The following is an 18,169-nucleotide window of genomic DNA, read 5'->3' as shown; positions in this document are numbered from 1 at the left end:
AGAAATTACAGGTTTATTAATTTTATTTTGTAAAAGACATAACTAGACAAAAAAACACCAGGGATATCCATTTTTGTGGCATGATATATATATATAAAATACACACACACACACACACACACACTAATATAGGAAATCACATGAAGAAATATAGGAAATCACATGAAGAAAAACATAGTATGGTGTTTGAAACCAAGGCTGGGTTTGAAACAATTTCTGATGAAACACAACTAAAACTCTTTAAATGACTAGACAATATTAGGTAATGTTCAAGATATCCTGACCACTCTTCTATATCCAATTTACAAAAGTCAGCAAAGGAGGCTTCAAAACATGATCTCTAGTTGTTCTAGCAGTTTTTTGGTAATGATCTTGTTTCCTTACAATAACTACTTTACTCACTCTGTTGAGGTCTTCTCATGTTAAGGAGTGTGATGAATAAAAGGATCAGTGAACCCTGGTGACAGAGAATGCAACAGCATAATAATACTGATGCTTCCATTTTTTTAAAGCAAAAGAAAACACCAAGCCTGAAAATAACCAGAGGTAGTTACAGTACTGATACAAATTAATACATCCTGAGGCTTAGTCTTAGAAACTATTAATATAACTTTTTCTAAAAGAAAGATTTATTTATTTGAGAGAGTGCAAGAAAGCACAGAAGAGAGAGGCAGAAGGAGAGGGAGAGAGAATCTCAAGCAGACTCCTCACTGAGTACAGAGCCCAATGCAGGGCTCAATCCCAGGACTCTGAGATCATAAGCTTAACTGACTGAGCCACCCAGGCGCCCCAAGGTACTGCTCTCTTTTATGTATACAATAATCTCAGGTAAAATATCTGAGCATTTGTAAGGTAAACATCTAACAGTTTTACTATATCGTGCCTTTTTCTGTTCTTTATTCTACCTTTCTTCTTTGTCTATCTGTAAGGCTGCCAGTGAACACCCTCAGGAATTTCTTCATGTCTAAGGGTTTTGAAGACCTTCCCCCCAACCCCCCCAAGGTGGGATGTTTTGAGGATTCACAGGATTCAGCATATCACTGTATCCGTGACTATGACTTATTACAACAAAAGCATAGAAAGTAAAACAGCAAAGGGAAAGGGTGCAAGGGACAAAGTCCAGAGGAATCCAAGCACAAGTTTCCAGAGTCCTCTGCTGGTGGAGTCACACAGGATATGCTTAATTTCCACAGCAACTAAGGTGTAACCTGTGAAATGTCTTTCATGAAATCTCATTAGAAATGCAGTGCCGAGGGCACCTGGGTGGCTCCATGGGTTAAGGCCTCTGCCTTCGGCTCAGGTCATGGTCTCAGGGTCCTGGGATCGAGCCCCAAGTCGGGCTCTCTGCTCAGCGGGGAGCCTGCTTCCCCCTCCTCTCTCTCTGCCTGCCTCTCTGCCTACTTGTGATCTCTGTCTGTCAGATAGATGAATAGAATCTTTAAAAAACAAACAAACAAACAAAAACGCAGTGCCGAGGGGTGCCTGGGTGGCTCAGTGGGTTAAAGCCTCTGCCTTCCGCTCGGGTCATGATCCCAGCAACCTGGGATCGAGCCCTGCATCGAGCTCTCTGCTCAGCAGGGAGCCTGTTTCCCTTCCTCTCTCTCTGCCTGCCTCTCTGCCTACTTGTAATCTCTGTCTGTCAAATAAATAAATAAACTCTTAAAAAAAAAAAAAAAAGGAAAGAAATGCAGTGCCGAGGGTTATTATCATGGGCTAGCCACATAGCTATCTTCTACCATGGATCAAAATTCTAGACTCCCAGAAGGAAAGGTGCTCAGCACAAACCACACTGTACAAACACTTCAGTCACAGTGAGTGCTCTTATCAGTGATAGTGGAAGGAACTCTAGGGAAACCTAAATTCCCAGAAGCCAGGCAAGGACCAACTTTGTAAGCAAGCCTTTCAAAGGACAGCAGTTAGGCCTGCTATGTCTGCTCTTTTCTATACATTCAGTAACTATCCCACAGGAAAAACTGACATACTTTCACTTGCAAGAAGACTCTTCTAATTCAGAAACAAGTATTTAAAAAGAAGACATAAACAGAGTTGCTGTCTGAGACATGGCTAATGCACTCATGTTAATAAACTGTCATAGTTATATTTTTCAAGAGATTTACTGTAAAGTATAATGAAAATATATGAAAAACAAAGGAAAACTCAATTTGTTCTCAATGAACTTGGACTCTTACTGCTTCAATATAAAGAGGGCTCTTTCAGTACTGCTAGCAGCAGAGCCTATAAATGCCCATATTACAACCAGCTAGAAACAGACTTCACATAATACATACAATTAGGCAAAAATAAAGTTGACAAGTCACTTGGCATTAACAGTTTGGACATGAACTTTAGAAGTAAAAGGTAAAGAAGGCATTACAACATCATGTTTATGAAGATAATTTTCTTCCGCTAGTATTTTGGGGATAGAAGAAGAAACTTCCTTTTGTTGTTCTCGCCACTTGAGTATATTCTCTGCCAGTTCTTCTGTCTCAGTCACCAACATATCCATTTTTGCTAAAGCCATACTCTGTAGTGTTTGAAAGAAGGGGAAAAGAGGAGAAATTACATTTGTCATCAACACATCATTATTATATCATAAATGGTTATGATACCAAAAGTTCACACCTAACCTTTTCTACCCCCTTAATACAAAGGCTTCTTAAAATTGTGTCCTCCCAGGGCACCTGGGTGGCTCAGTGGGTTCAAGCCTCTGCCTTCGGCTTGGGTCATGATCCCAGGGTCCTGGGATTGAGCCCTGCATCAGGCCCTCTGCTCAGTGGGGAGCCTGCTTTTCCCCCTCCCTTCTCTCTGCCTACCTCTCTGCCTACTTGTGATCTCTGTCTGTCAAATAAATAAATAAAATCTTTAAAAAAAATTTGTATCCTCCCCACTTATTACAGAACATGCTTTTTCTTTATAAACTCACCTTTTTTGTCTTCAATTATTACCTCAAAGCAGATGACCCATAATCTGTATTGTAACACCTACCCCCTTCCTAAAATTCAGTCCCATATTTGTCTATTGAGTATCTCTGAGTGTACATTCAGTATTACAAACTCGATTTTATTGCAATTCAACAATGATTGAAGATTTACTTTCTGTGGAAGGCATGTGAGAAAACAAGGTCATTAGTTTTTTTGATTTCTTGATCCTACTCACCCTCAAGTCACCAAGGATAGTTACTTCATTACTTTGGATGTGTCTCTTACCCAAAGAGTAGACACATTCTAGAAATTTGACGTCCCAAATCTCAAAGTCTATATAATCTTTTGTTTTCCTATGCTTTAAATCTTTTACCTGAATGCTTGTATTTATTCTCCAAGTTTCTCTGCCTTTGGTTCATTTGCCTAGTCCTCTAACCTACAGTTTATCAAACTTTAACGGGTGTAGGAATCACCTGAGGAACTTCATAAATTATAGATTCAGAATCTGAATGTCTAAGGTGAATGAAGTCTGCAATTCTGCATTTCTAACAAGCTTCCAGATGCTGCTGAGCTCTCTGCCCATACTCTGAGTGACCCAGTCTCTTCTACCCATTATTTTCTCCATTAAAGTGTAATTCTGATCAAGTCACTACTCTGTGCCCTTCTCTAAAACCAAACCAAACCAAACAACCATTTAAACTGTTGAATGTTCCCCAGTATTCAAAAGTCTCAACTTCTTAGTCTGGTTTTCAAGGCATTCCATAAACTAACCATGGTTTAATCTCCCTTTCAATACCTTTAAGGATCGGCCAAAGTGGAGTACCACTCTTCCCCCAAACTGCCAATGCTAATTTTCATGTCTTTCCTCACATTGCTGCTTTGGACCAAACTATTCTTTTTGATACAAATTTCACTGATTTTTCAAGCTTCAGCTCACTACTAACTACTATGTAAAACTTTACTGAAGGGGCAGCTGGGTAGCATATGCCTTCAGCTCCGGTTATGATCCCAGGGTTCTGGGATCGAGCCCCAAACTGGGCTCCCTGCTCAGTGGGGAGTCTGCTGCTCCCTCTCCCTCTTGCTTGTGTTCTCTCTCTCTCTCTAATAAATAAATAAAATCTTTAAAAAAATAAAATAAAATAAAAACTTTAATGAAGCATTCTTACCCCCATTCTACTCCCTATCTCCCTAAAGTAGAAACAATCCCTCCGTTTTCTTTGCTTAATAGACAGCATCTTCTTTGTAATTCTCTACTATATCCACTGCACAAAAATAGTATTATAAAACAGATAGTATCTTAGAGCTCACTAAACCTTGAGAATTTGAGGGCAGGGACTTGTCGTATCTGTTTATCTCTCCTGATACCTATAGCATAACCCCTTGAACAATAAAGATAACACATATTTATTCAATATTAGAATAAAACAATGTAAAATGACTTCTAAAAAAGCTCTAAAGAGACACTTTAATTTTAAAAAATAAGTCATTTAGCGGGGCGCCTGGGTGGCTCAGCGGGTTAAAGCCTCTGCCTTCGGCTCGGGTCATGATCCCAGGGTCCTGGGATCGAGCCCCAAATCGGGCTCTCTGCTCAGCAGGGAGCCTGCTTCCTCCTCTCTCTCTGCCTGCCTCTCTGCCTACTTGTGATTTCTGTCTGTCAAATAAATAAATAAAATCTTTAAAAAAAAATAAGTCATTTAGAATATTAGCCATCAAAAAGTTAAACAAAGGGGTGCCTGGGTGGCTCAGGTGGTTAAGTGTCCAACTCTTAATTTTGGCTCAGGTCAGGATCACAGGTTTGTGAGATCAAATCCTGCCATCAGGCTCTGAACTGAGTGTGGAGCCTGCTTAAGATTCTCTCTCTCTGCCCCTCCCCACCGTCTCCCTCTCAGAAAAAAAAAAAAAAAAAAAAAAAGGTTAAAGCAATCACACATTTGAGATTCTAGTATAAAAGAACTAAAGACAGCCAAATGTAATGTGAAGTAGTTGAGATACTTAAATGCTACTGTTAATACTCACCATTTTCTTTAGATTTTCATCTAAATGAGGGATATTTTTAATTGTTTCAAGATGGTTTTCTAATCTTTCAATGAAAGTTACTGCCAATTCCAGCAAATGTACCATACAGCTAAAAGAGAGAGAAAAAAGTCAACTATTTTTTTTTAGTTTGTGTTCCTTTTTTTTCTTTTCAATCAGGACTTTTAATATAAGAGAACTACAATAATAACCTTCCTGCATTCATGGAAATACCAGTGATAAAAATGTCATTTTCTTTCACTTTAAGCAGAAATTAACTCGTCATCCATACAGAAAAAGAGACATTGCTAATTTGGTACCCAACCTAATATGAGACAAAACTTAATGTAGTAATTTTCTCATAATTTTCCTAGATTAAATCTCATTCCATTTCAATCTACTCATTCTCCATGAAGAGTGAAGATAATAAAGATAAATGTACTTGACTGAAACTGTCTACACCTAAAACCACTTTGAATCTTCACATTTGCAAAATGCTTTAAAATCATTACTCAGTTCTTCTGATATATATAATGTATAATATATACATTAATGGTATTTTACTATACTGAATAGATAACTGAATATATCCACAAGAGTGGGATTTTTACATTTATTCTTTTACTACAAGATAACAAATCTGACATTTAAGAGAGAGGTACTGATTTGCTAAGGGTCAGCTAGTGAGGCACTGGTGGAGAAAGTTAGCAATCAGATTCCCAAATGTTTGCTTCTTTACTGTTGTTTATTATTATACTTGCGATACTCGTATGAGGAAAAGAGGAACAGAAAGCATCTCCACTCTATGCACTGGGAAACTGAGACTAAAACAAATCATTTGCCCAAGGTTTTGAGGTGTACAAACAGCAGAAATGATAGCAGAACTCATATTTTTTTTCTTTTAGCTGACATGGTTTTCATCTTTCTCTGCCTAGACTCCCTAAGAGAATTTTTACATATAGGTACAATTAACACAACAATAAGTTTACTTCATAGAAAACGGTCTATACATGATAAAAATAATTTTTATCCATCTTACTAGATGTTATTGATCTAATTTCTTTCATTGAATTCATTATATCATTCCCAAAATACAGTGGGCAAAAAGAATGCCTTTCTCTTCACCACAGCTTAACTCTTTAAAAGCAGAAGATTTTCTTTCTGATTGTATGTATCAGCATTAAAAATAATGGTAACAGATATAATCACTATATATTGTTTAATGAATTATGCTATGAAATAACTACTAAACAAAAAAAAATAAACTAAACCCTCAGGAAATATGTGTAACCATTAATTTCAACTCTTTAGTTTAACCTGTGATAAACAGCTTCAATAGGCAAGTTTTCCTGGCACGTGGGTTTCAACAGTCTTTGCCTGAGGGACCTCTTCTCTTTTAGCACCGCTTCCAAATGATTATTCATGCTTTGCAGACTATGACACTTCTGAGCTATACAAACCAGAAACCGTAATTACAGTTAGCAATATGACAAGTTTCAAAATCACTAATAATTTTTTTTTGCTTTGGTTTGACACTACCAACGTCAAAAAATTAATCCATTTCCCCCTAAGTATCTCCCCTTTGCTATCTTTAATATCAAAACGAGTTTGCTTTCAATGATTTTTTTTTTTTAAAGATTTTATTTATTGGGATGCCTGGGTGGCTCAGTTGGTTAAGCGGCTGCCTTCGGCTCAGGTCATGATCCCAGCGTCCTGGGATCGAGTCCCACATCGGGCTCCTTGCTCGGCAGGGAGCCTGCTTCTCCCTCTGCCTCTGCCTGCCACTCTGTCTGCCTGTGCTCGCTCGCTCTCTCTCTCTAACAAATAAATAAATAAAAAATAAAAATAAAAGATTTTATTTATTTATTTGACAGAGATCACAAGTAGGCAGAGAGACAGGCAGAGAGAGAGAGAGAGAGGAGGAAGCAGGCTCCCTGCCAGAGCAGAGAGCCCCATGCAGGACTTGATCCCAGGACCCTGAGATCATGACCTGAGCCTAAGGCAGAGGCTTAACCCACTGAGCCACCAGGCGCCCCACAATGATTTTCTCTTATTTTGCTTGCTGACAACCAAATCCAGTGCTAAATTCAACTCTACACCTAGTTCAGGTTTTTATAGCCAGAGCCATCTCTCATCTCTCAACTCTGCCTCTAACATTCTACATGAAATTTAAAAAATGAACATGTCTTCAAGCTATTTCTGATTATTTCAATATTTTGACCAGAATTCAATTAATGCTGCCAGTTGAGTCTTTCAAATTTTTATTTTGAAAAATTTCAAACTTAGAGAAAAGTTTTATTGAACTCCCACATACATTTCACCTAGCCCCACCAACTGTTAACATTTACCTACATCTTTCTTTCTCCACATACTCAATACATGTATTTTTGCTGACCCATTTGAGAGTAAGTTGTCAATACCATGAACTTTTACCTCTAAAACTTCAGCATGTATTTCCCCAAATAGGCACATAATCTTACATAACTACAAGTATCAAATTCAGAAAATTTAACATTGGTACAATACTACCAGTATTTAATACAGTCCATATTGACATATCACCAAGTAACTCAATAATGTCCCTTATAGCAAAACGAATTTGTAATTAAGTATTCAATCCATGACCACATTGTACTTTGGCTGTTGAGTCCCTCTAGTTTCCTGTAATCTGGGAAGTTCTTCAGCCTTTCTTTGTCTTTCAAGCTTTCCTGAATTTGAAGAGCTCTGACCTGGGTCACTTTTAATGCTATTTGCACTACAACCAACAGAACTTCTATTTGAGCACAGAATATAAGATTTTATTAGCTTTGGGCCAATACCCCAAAAAATTATGGTATATCGTAATTTTATTGCCTGGTGCTTATCTAAGGTAATTCAAGAGAAAGCTGAAATTCCAATGATTACCTATTTCATCAAATTACTTACCCAAAAAGGAAGGATGAACAACATCTGCTGTATCTTTTTCTAGTCTTAAAAGTTCAATTTCCAAGTTTTTCTACATTGAGAAGAAAAACAATATTTAGTTCATGTAGAATGTTGCCTGAAGGCTTAAACTTCAGTAAAAAAGGCATAGTCTTTAACCCATGATTATGGGGGCGGGGGTGGCAGGGAGAGGAGGATTTGTTATGAGCCCAGGGAATTTACTGAAGATTTTCATTTTGGTGTTGAAGCTGTACTGCTGCTACTACTACTACTACTAACTACTACTATGACTATTACTACAAATAAGTAAACACCTACCCAGTTATGTGCTAGACAATGTTCCAAGTGTAAGAGAACTACTGCTGGAATCAATTAATTTTTTTTCCCTGTACTAGAAACAGAAAGTACAAAGTCCAATATAATATACCTGGTAGATTTCAGCTTGAATATCTGTGATCTGCTGCAGTCTGGAGAAGTTTGCAAAGTAGGAAGCTGATTTCTTGGATATATTTAACATCTCCTATTGGTAAATGAACAGAGAAAGTAGCAGTGTGTCACAAAGTTTCTGCGTGCACTGGAATAGCACCCCCACAGTCTTAAAACATGAGGTTTAAAAAAAAAAAAACGAGGATTTTATTTATTTACCTACTTACTTACTTATTTTAAAGATCTTATTTATTTGACACACAGAGAAAGATGGCGAGAAAGGGAATATAAGCAGGGAGAGTGGAGAAGGAGAAGGAGGCTTCCTGCAGAGCAGGGAGTCCAACACAGGGCTCGATCCCACGACCCTGGGATCATGACCTGAGCCGAAGGCAGACATTTAAGGACTGAGCCACCCAGGTGCCCCAAACATGAGGATTTATTATGTCCAACACTGCCCTTGAAAAAGGAAGTACAGAGAGTAACAGTAGCAATGTATATTCCTGTTTTTAAAATACTCACTATCTGGGCACCCAAGTAGCTAAGTGGCTTAAGCGTCAGACTCTAGGTTTTGCCTCAGGTAGTGATCTTGTGGTTCTAAGACTGAGCCCCACATTATGTTCTGTCCTCAGTGTGCAGTCCACCTGGGATTCTTTCCCTCTTCCTCTCCCTCCTCTCTGCACCTCAGTCTGTGCCTGCTCTCTCATTCTCAAATAAATACACTTTTTTTTTTTTTTTAAGGTTTTATTTATTTATTTGAGAGAGAGCAGGGAGCCCAACAGGGGGTTTGATCCCAGGACGCTGGGATCACGACCCCAGCTGAAGGCAGATGCTTAACTGAATGAGCCACCCAGGTGCCCCTAAATAAATCTTAAAAAAAAAAAAAAAAGTAAAAGAAAAAAGAATTATGTTCTTTAAAAAAAAGGCACTAAATATTCACTATCACAAATCTTTTGGCCAAATATTTAAAAAATAAGAAAAACAAACAAGACTCAATCACTTTGTCCTATTTCTTCAAGGACTATGCACAATACAACTGCATTAGTAACAGCTGATAAGGTTAAGAAGGATGAGCTTGAGGTTGATGGAGAATTACCTCTACAAAAATCAACAAAACCTAGCCTCTGACCTTCCTGGGGCTAAAGTCAAATACTTTCCCACCATGGAATCATTGATCTGATTCATTAAATGACCTCTATTGGCTATAATTCATTCATACCGTCTCTTTTCACATACTCACTCTCTTAAAGGAATGTTTTGTCCAGGTGGAATTATTCTTCTAAAAAGCTTACTCCCTCCTTTTATCCTTTAATTCTATGCAAAATACTGCTTGCATATATTGCCTCCTTAAATTGCAGGTTACTTCAGAATAAGAATATTGTTCATCCCCTGGCTTCATCCATGAGTGTCTGTATCCTATTCTTCTTTTCAAGAATATTAGCACATTTAGAGATCTTATAGGAAAAAGGGTGGGAAAGGATAGTCTATGAACTAAATGCAGCCCACTGCCTTTTTTTGTACAGTCCATAAGCCAAGAAATTTTTTTTAATTTTTTAAAGCTGGGAGAAAAAAAATAAAAACAGCATTTTGTGACACATGTCCAACATGAAATTGAAATTTCAGGATTCAGAATAAACTCAACTGCACCCATTCATTAACTTATTACCTCTGGCTTCTTTCACATTACAATAGACAAGATACAACCATATTGACCTAAAAGCCTCAGCTACTTACCCTCTGGTCCTTAATAGCAAAAATTTGCTGACCAATGACAACCAATTTTATAGGCATTTATTGAATTAGGCTGTAGAAGACTGAAGGATGGATGGATGGGAAGGAAAAGCTTACTAGTACTAACATATATGTGAAAAGAAGGGGAAGAAGAATCTGAAAATGTAGTTTCCTACATAATTGTGGAAGATCTTGATAGCTATGACAAGCAATTATAATGCAGGAAATGAGAGTAATTCAAGGCTTCGTGGTGAAGAAGTAACATGATGATATATAATATGTATCTTAGAAATTTAAATGGGGATGGTATGGAAAATAAAACTAATGAGGCTGGGGGGCAGTAAGGAATGGGGAGTGACTAATGAATATGGGGTTTTCACTGAGGTTGATAAAAAGTTTTGAAAATAGTTGCACAACATTGTGATTGTACTTCATGCCACTGAACCGTACACTTTAAGAATGGTTAACATGGTAAGTTTTATGAGTATTTCACCACCAAAAAACCCACCACTGGGGCACCTGGGTGGCTCAGTCAGTTAAGCATCTACCTTGGGATCCAGCCCTACATTGGACTGAACCTCCCATCAGGCTCCCTGCTCAACGGGGAGTCTGCTTCTTCCTCTGCTCTTCACCCTGCTCATGCTCTCTCTCTCTCCCACTCTCTCTCTCTCTCTCAAATAAATAATAAAATCTATTTTAAAAAGGGCAAATCTTGGTTGATATGGGGTACCAGGAATAAAGTCAAGTCAATACTGACTCTGAGGATCCCTAGTGACTAGACAGATAGATATGCCATTCCATGACAAAGATAACACAAATTATTTTACTGATGGCAAAACCGAGGTTTGGGAGGGCAAAGCATGAGTTTAACTTCATTCTATAAATATGTATCATGGCTGAAATGAGGATGAATCTAATCTACTGAATTCCCATCATATCAGCATAACTCTTTTACTCTTCTTCCTGCTCTTAGGTAGAAGATAAATGAAAAGTAAAAAAAAAAAAAAAAAGAAGATAAATGAAAAGTAAAACATCTCCCATTTCTCACTGTAACTTACTGGTAGTCTGGTATCTCTTCATCCCTCCCTGAGTATATGCTAATCTTAACTGAACACATGCAAACGAGTAAACTGTTAGGTTCAACAGCAGGGTAATGGAGCTTCGCCAAGAACATGTAAGAGAAACCAATGGAAAAGTGAGAATGTTCAAGCGAGAGCAAAAAGGAGAGAGGAAAGAAAAAGTAGCCAAATTTCTCTAATAAAACAGAAATTCTAACATTTGAGGATTGTGACTTAACCTTGTATCTTAAAAAAAGGGAAAAAAAGGCAAGGATTGGGGACTACAGAAAGTTTTTACTGTTGACTACTGCCAATATATATTATACACTTTATATGTCAGTAGGGTAAAGGGACACTGAAAATGAAAGGATCCTGAAAAAGGGAGTCTGTTTAAGGTATTTCTGTTCATTATGTTGCTAGGCACAAGAAGATGAAATCCAAGACTTTTATGTATAATATAAAAATCCTGATAACACTGTGTACAAAGTATATATATGTATAAACTTGTGTTTGGGGGGCATCCTTTCTTCTTTTTTGTCCTTTCTACTTCATACTGAATTCTAGCTGAGGGACATTAAAAGGGAGGCAGTATAGCAGAGAAATTAAAAGCAGAGGCTTTAAAGTGGGGGAGGGGATACAGAGGTGGGCAGGACACACTGAGAAAATTATATATAAATGTATAAACATACATATAAATAATGTCTACATATATCTCTATATAGTGTATGTGTATGTATTCAATCGACCTACCATAACTCACTAAAGCTTGCCAGAAAAATAGCTTGGATGTAAGGCCACTAAAGTAGTCCTAGGGCATAAATGAAAACAAATACCCCATTTATCCCACAGAGAGTTAGCTATACTTTCTTTCACTAAATCGTTCCCCAATGGATAAAAACAAAACGCAAACAAGTTATGTTTTCTGGAAGAGTTGCATCATATCACAATTTCAAGCATCACTTGATTTTTTAATGCACATGGGATGATGTGCACTTAAGGGACAGGCTAAAGAGATCATATAACATCATTTGGAAAGAACCAATGCTAAATCCTCCTAATAAAAATAGGTCTTCATATGTAAAGTTTGCTTAAAGTAAAATCGTACTACAAATCTGTAAAGTTTCCTCATTGGGACTAGTTGTGCAGTAAGATTCTAAGATGGTCTTAAAGAGCTATGGGTTGGCAGATTTTTACCTGTAGGCAAAACAGGTAACTGTCCAATTAGTGCTACTTAAAGGACACTAGACAATGCTCTTCACAACAACTTCTACCCCAACAAATACCTGACTTATCAATGTCAAAATTCTCTTAGGTGTTTATTTCTTCTACCAATACACTCTAGAGGGTAAGTCCCAAATGTCTTACAGTATGCTTACCAAATTACTTTGTTACAGAACTAAATAATGTAAGTGAGACTACCAGGCGATTTGGTAGGAAGAAAACAGGAGGTAAGAGAAGGTGAGAACTGGTGGAGTTCTGTAGTTATGTTCTGCCTATTTTCCAATGCATTCATTTGTACCCCCTCCCACCCCCAATCCTTAACATCTGGTTACTAGAACCTCAGTTAATCTACAGAATTCTTCATCAGAAGTTTAAACTTTCTCAAGATAGTGTCATAGTGGGTGGCTCAGTGGGTTAAAGCCTCTGCCTTCGGCTCAGGTCATGATCCCAGGGTCCTGGGATCAAGCCCCGCATCCGGCTCTCTGCTCAGTGGGGAACCTGCTTCCTCCTCTCTCTGCCTGCCTCTCTGCCTACTTGTGATCTCCATCTGTCAAATAAATAAATAAAATCTTAAAAAAAAAAAAGATAATGTCATAGTATCACCTATCCCAGTTCATCCCAGAGATGATACAATGTGTCAGAAAAGGGAGAGCACTGTGATCTGTTTCACTGGTTGAGTGACCTTCGGTAAATTTCTTGCTCTCCTTACGCCTTAGTTTCTTCATGAAAAAAACAAAACAAAACAAAAAACAACCTTTATTTGAGAGAGAGAGAGAGAGAGAGAGAGAGAACGCGCAAGCGCAAGCGAGGAGGGACAGGAGAGAATCATGAAGTAGACTTCCTGCTGAGCGTGGAGCCCCACACGGGGCTCCATCCCCAGGCCCTCGGCCGAAATCAAGAGTCAAGAGTCTGAGGCTTAACCAACGGAGCCACCCAGGCGCCCCTTTACATTCTTCATCTTAAAAATTAGTGTACAGTAGGGGCGCTTGAGTGGCTCCGTCCGTTAAGCCTCCCACTCTTGATTTCGGATCAGGTCCTAATGTCAAGATCGTGGTATGCAGCCCCAACCTCCTGCTCAGGTGAGCAAGGAGTCGGCTTGAGATTCTTTTCCTCTGCCCCTCCCCACCCTCTTTCTCTCCTTAATCAATCTATTTATCTTTTAAAAAACAGAGTAAGGTACAATTCTCTAATGACTCTTCTAAATATCTTCCATCATGTTCATACAGCTAATCTCTGCGGATGTTTTTACCTTTCTACTTTTCTGTTTCCTTTTTAGCGAAAACCCTCAACTTGCTCGTTATCTCAAAATTTCTTTCCCTCAATCTCACTTTCCCCATTCCCTTGTCACTTCTGCCACTTGGATTCCATTATTCCCGCGTTATCTTTAATTTCTCCCTCTACTGGCTCCTTCACTTTGGCATATTAACAGGTTCTTCTTGCGGACCCTAAAACTACAACTAAAAAGCTGGGACTAATGTGCCTCTTCTCTGATAATTACTCCCCTCCTGCATTCACCTTCCAAGGTCTTCCCGGTACTTCTCAACATTTTAAAAAATTTTCTTTATTTTTTTTTTGCCTTTAAAGTTGTGTGCTTTCCCTGAAGCTCTCCTGTACCCAGCATCTCCCGCCCCAAATATGCTTCAATACCTCAAACAAGCGTTTGGGAGCGTTTAACACTTAATCGTATTTCCTAACCCCGGCACCTATTAGTATACAGAGGCATTATCGCTGCGTGAGAAAAAGCAGAAGACTGATCTTTATTATCCCTCAAGAACTGACTGAGGATGACTCGCCCGCAGACACTTGAAACATCCTCTGCTCGGAGCCCCGCTTTCGCACAACCACTACAGAATCGTCACTACTGTTGCCTTGAAGGGCCTCCATTGGCCTCTACTCTACCACAGCCTCCACCCAGCACCCTCACACACAGGCCCGCCGCCCGGCACCACCACCTCACAGCCATCTTCTGTCGCCACCGCCGGCACCCCTTAATGACGCCATCGCCGTCCACGCACCTGAGTGACCACCCCCGAAGCAACTAAATGGCCCACCAGTAGCCCGGCAGCACTCGGCGCGGACGCGGGATCGAAAGGGTTCGCAGCAGCCATGGCTGGGACACACCTCCCCGGCTCCCGTGATGAGTGAGTGAAACGCACGGCGACCGCGCGGCGCGGATCGATGACGTCACTGGGCGTTTCCGCCCGGGTGGAAGCCCGGGGAGCTCATCCCGGGCGAGCGCGGGCCGCGGGTCTTCACTTGCTGAGCCGGCTGTGAGCTGAGGGGTAGGAGACGAGTCCCGCGCTCCCTGATCATTCGTAGGCTCTAGCGGCGTCAGGCCTCAGAACAGCTGTAAAACTTGTTGGGCGTGGTGGTCGGGCTGTTCTTCCCTTTCTTCCTTGCCACTTTTAGTTGGTCCCCAAGATCTAGGAGTCGGCAGGAGGTGACAGCTTGGCCAAGAGACCCAGCCGAGAGGCTGATGGGGTGGCTGGGTGCCTGGACTGAGCGGTGACAGATGCGCTTCCTTCCTGCAGGGACCTGAGCCGCGGTCCTAGGATGGGAAACAGTGCCCTCCGCGCTCATGTGGAAACCGCGCAGAAAACTGGTGTCTTTCAGCTAAAGGACCGTGGGCTGACCGAGGTGAGACTGGGAGGGGACGGACCAGGGAAATTAAAGGGAGAGGGACTGCGGGGGTGGTGAAGTTAATCGGTGAGGGATTCTTCGCGCTGTGAACCCCTTTCTCCAGTTCCCCTCAGAGCTGCAGAAGCTGACCAGCAATCTAAGGACCATCGACTTGTCCAACAACAAGATCGAGAGCCTACCGCCTATGATTATAGGGAAGTTCACTGTGCTGAAGAGCCTCTCCTTGAACAACAACAAACTGAGTACGGCTTTTGCGCCTGGGAAGCTTTTGCTAGTGATCAGCTGTTAAGAAGGGTGGTTTTCTCTTACAAGCTGTATTTTTGTTGTTATGAAACCGCTCTGAGAGCTCAAGACACAGAGTGCTTGAAGCTATCTCCTAATTACATCTACACGCCTCCTCTGGTGTGTAATGATTGGTACTGGCTTAATTTGGACTTGAAAGGGAAGACCATCTTTGGGATGTAATGTAAACAGAGCTAATTTTGCAAATTTAAAAAAGGGGATGGAGTGGGAAGGGGGAGCGTAACAAATCCCACAAAATTGCTGTCGGATTCTGCAGAGGTCCTTTTTTAAAAGGAGCCCAATATACACATAAATGCTTTCCTGTATTTTGATGGCACCCTCACTTTCTGAAGACTATGTTGGTAAAATGCAATACTTAAAAATGGCACAAAATGTTGGAATTTTATGTGTATTGATAGGAGGCATATAAGGTGGCCATATAGTTTTTCTAGACTTTGTCTAAAGTGTGTCTCAGCTGTATCATTCAGGTTTTTAATTTTTTTCTTTGCCAGCTGTTCTTCCTGAGGAGTTATGCAATCTGAAAAAATTAGAGATGCTAAGCCTGAACAATAACCACTTGAGAGAGCTACCATCTACCTTTGGGCAACTGGCAGCCCTCAAGACCCTGAGCCTCTCTGGGAACCAGCTTAGAGCACTACCACCACAACTCTGTAGCCTCCGGCACTTGGATGTGGTAGATCTCTCCAAGAATCAGATTCGGAGCATACCTGACATAGTGGGGGAGCTGCAGGTCATCGAACTCAATCTCAACCAGAACCAGGTCTAGAGCTTAAGGGTTTTTTCTTACATCACGTGGATTTACAGTCTTCTGTAATCCGTTCTTCTCTAAACTGTGGTCATGGAGCTGGGTATCAGAGGCTAGATGAGTAGTATAGTCTATGGGCTGGACTATTTCAAAACTCAAAGTGCTATAGAATTAGTTGAGACACTGTGTGTGTTGCATAGGTGTTTTTAGGAGAGTATGGGTAATGGGGTAGGATAATTTCAAAAGTTAAACTGTCTCACAAATCTTGAAGAATTCAGAGCCTCTTCAAATATGCCTCTAATCATCTTGCAGGGAGCTATCTCAGGTAGAGTAGAAAAGAGGCTTTTTTTTTTTTTTTAAGATTTATTTGACAGGGATCACAAGTATGCAGAGAGGCAGGCAGAGAGAGAGGAGGGGAAACAGGCTCCCTGCTAAGCAGAGAGCCCGATGTGGGGCTCGATCTCAGGACCCTGGGATCATGACCTGAGCCGAAGGCAGAGACCTTAACCCACTGAGCCACCCAGGTGCCCCTGGAAAAGAGGCTTTAACTCATAAGTTCTTGGAGTTGGACAAGACAGATAATTCATTGTCCCTTTATTGACCTCTTTCTCAAGCGTGTCCTGCTTTTACTGAAAATTCATAACTGACAGGCTTTCTGGCCTATTTCATTGTTGGACAGCTTTAATTGAAATATTTGAAATTGGCTTCCATTACTTTGGAAGCTCTTTGGTTAATAAGTATCTGGCTGGAGAAATAATCCTTGGTCAAGACGTAAGGCTTAAATGATGAAACATTAAACATAGTGAGACTAAGTGGCCTTTTTTACTGCCTACAGTTCTAGATTTGCATAGTCCAATACAACAACCACACATGGGTGTTAAAATTTAGATTTAAATGTGCTATGGTGAATGCTGTGAAGTGTGCAAACCTGGTGATTCACAGACCCGTACCCCTGGGTACAATGTAAAAATACATTATATGTTTATTAAAAAATTAAAAATTAAAAAAAAACTTATATTTAAAAATTAAGTTCCTCTACTGCCACTAGCTATATTTCAAGTGCTCAAAAGCTGTATGTGGCAACCATATTGAACCACAAAGATAAACATTTCAATCACTGCCAGGTTTTATTGTATAAAACCGTTCTAGATTGTAGTAATCTTATACTGTGATAAAATTCAGTCTGTCTTTGAGATTGCCTCACCTTTTCTGTGAAAGTGGATATTCTTTTTTTTTTTAATATTTATTTATTTACTCATGAGAGACAGAGAGAAAGAGATGGAGGCAGAGGCAGAGAGAGAAGTGGGGCTCAATCCCAGGACCCCAGGATCATGACCTGACCCAAAGGCAGATGCCTGAGCCACCCAGGCATGCCCAAAAGTGGATATTCTTGTATGTTGAACTTTTAGGGGGGGAAATGTGATTATTTGGAAAAAACTTACAGAAAAACCTTAAGAAGTACTATTGCTCAGTCACCCCATTCACCTACGCTGCTGCCCTATTATCACTGGTTCTGATTTTAGTGTGCACCACATTAACCAGAAGAGCTTGTGAAGACATCACTGGGTCCCCACCCTCCACATTTGTGATTCAGTAGGTCTGGAGTGGGGTCTGAGAATTTACATTTTAAAAAAAGATTTTTATTGGGAATCTTGGGTGGCTCAGTCTGTTAAGCGTCTGCCTTTGGCTCAGGACATGATCCCCGGGTCCTGGGATTGAGTCCCAAATTAGGCTCTTTGCTCAGCAGGGAGCCTGCTTCTCCCTCAGCCTGACCCTTCTCCTGTGCACATGTGTACTCTCTCTGACAAAATCTTTTTAAAAAATTAAGATTTTTTTTTAGAGAACACATATGCATGTGCACACACAAGCAAGGGGGAGGGGCAGAGGGAGAGAATCTCAAGAAGACTCCCAGATGGATGTGGAGTCCAACATGGGGCTCCATATCAACCCTAAGATCATGACTTGAGCCAGAATCAAAAGTCGGATGCTGAACTGACTGAGCCATCCAGGCGCCCCTGAGAATTTATATTTGTAACAAGTTCCCAGGTGATGGTCTAAAATACCAGGCAGAGTAAATATAATGTGATGACTTGGAGAATTTAAAGGGCAAAAGAGGTGAATGAATGAAAGATTAATTGTTCAAGGACCTAAAAGAAGAGTGGTGCTACTGAGCGGATAAATGGATAAACTGA

The 18,169-nt window shown here is 40.2% G+C and overlaps 2 protein-coding genes across 2 annotated transcripts; one reads left to right on the top strand and one right to left on the bottom strand.

Moving 5' to 3' along the window:
* HAUS2 (HAUS augmin like complex subunit 2) lies at positions 1-14,416 on the bottom strand. The gene is made up of 6 exons (XM_080809495.1): positions 14,305-14,416; positions 8,284-8,376; positions 7,860-7,929; positions 6,252-6,384; positions 4,938-5,046; positions 1-2,524 (listed from the first exon to the last, which is right to left on the bottom strand). The coding sequence occupies exons 1-6, from the start codon at positions 14,395-14,397 to the stop codon at positions 2,315-2,317; spliced, it is 708 nt and encodes a 235-aa protein (XP_080665621.1). The 5' UTR covers positions 14,398-14,416; the 3' UTR covers positions 1-2,314.
* A 50-nt stretch (positions 14,417-14,466) lies between these two features.
* On the top strand, positions 14,467-15,998 carry LRRC57 (leucine rich repeat containing 57; the record flags this gene model as incomplete). The annotated part of the gene is made up of 4 exons (XM_080809711.1): positions 14,467-14,571; positions 14,821-14,926; positions 15,033-15,171; positions 15,724-15,998. The coding sequence occupies exons 2-4, from the start codon at positions 14,843-14,845 to the stop codon at positions 15,996-15,998; spliced, it is 498 nt and encodes a 165-aa protein (XP_080665837.1). The 5' UTR covers positions 14,467-14,571; positions 14,821-14,842.
* Positions 15,999-18,169: the final 2,171 nt, after the last annotated feature.

This window comes from Martes martes (assembly GCF_963455335.1).
Source record: "Martes martes genome assembly, chromosome: 7".
NCBI lineage: Eukaryota > Metazoa > Chordata > Mammalia > Carnivora > Mustelidae > Martes > Martes martes.
The sequence above is the reverse complement of the archived record's forward strand: the minus strand, read 5'-3'. Positions and strand labels throughout refer to the sequence as shown.

Bases quoted from the DNA above. Each gene is read 5' to 3' on its own strand.
- HAUS2 (XM_080809495.1), bottom strand. From the start codon at position 14,397: ATGGCTGCTGCGAACCCTTTCGATCCCGCGTCCGCGCCGAGTGCTGCC. The intron at 7,930-8,283 runs GTATATTATATT...TTCTCAATGTAG, and splicing joins TTCAAGCTGAAATCTACCAG to AAAAACTTGGAAATTGAACT. The intron at 2,525-4,937 runs GTGAGTATTAAC...CAAACACTACAG, and splicing joins ATGAAAATCTAAAGAAAATG to AGTATGGCTTTAGCAAAAAT.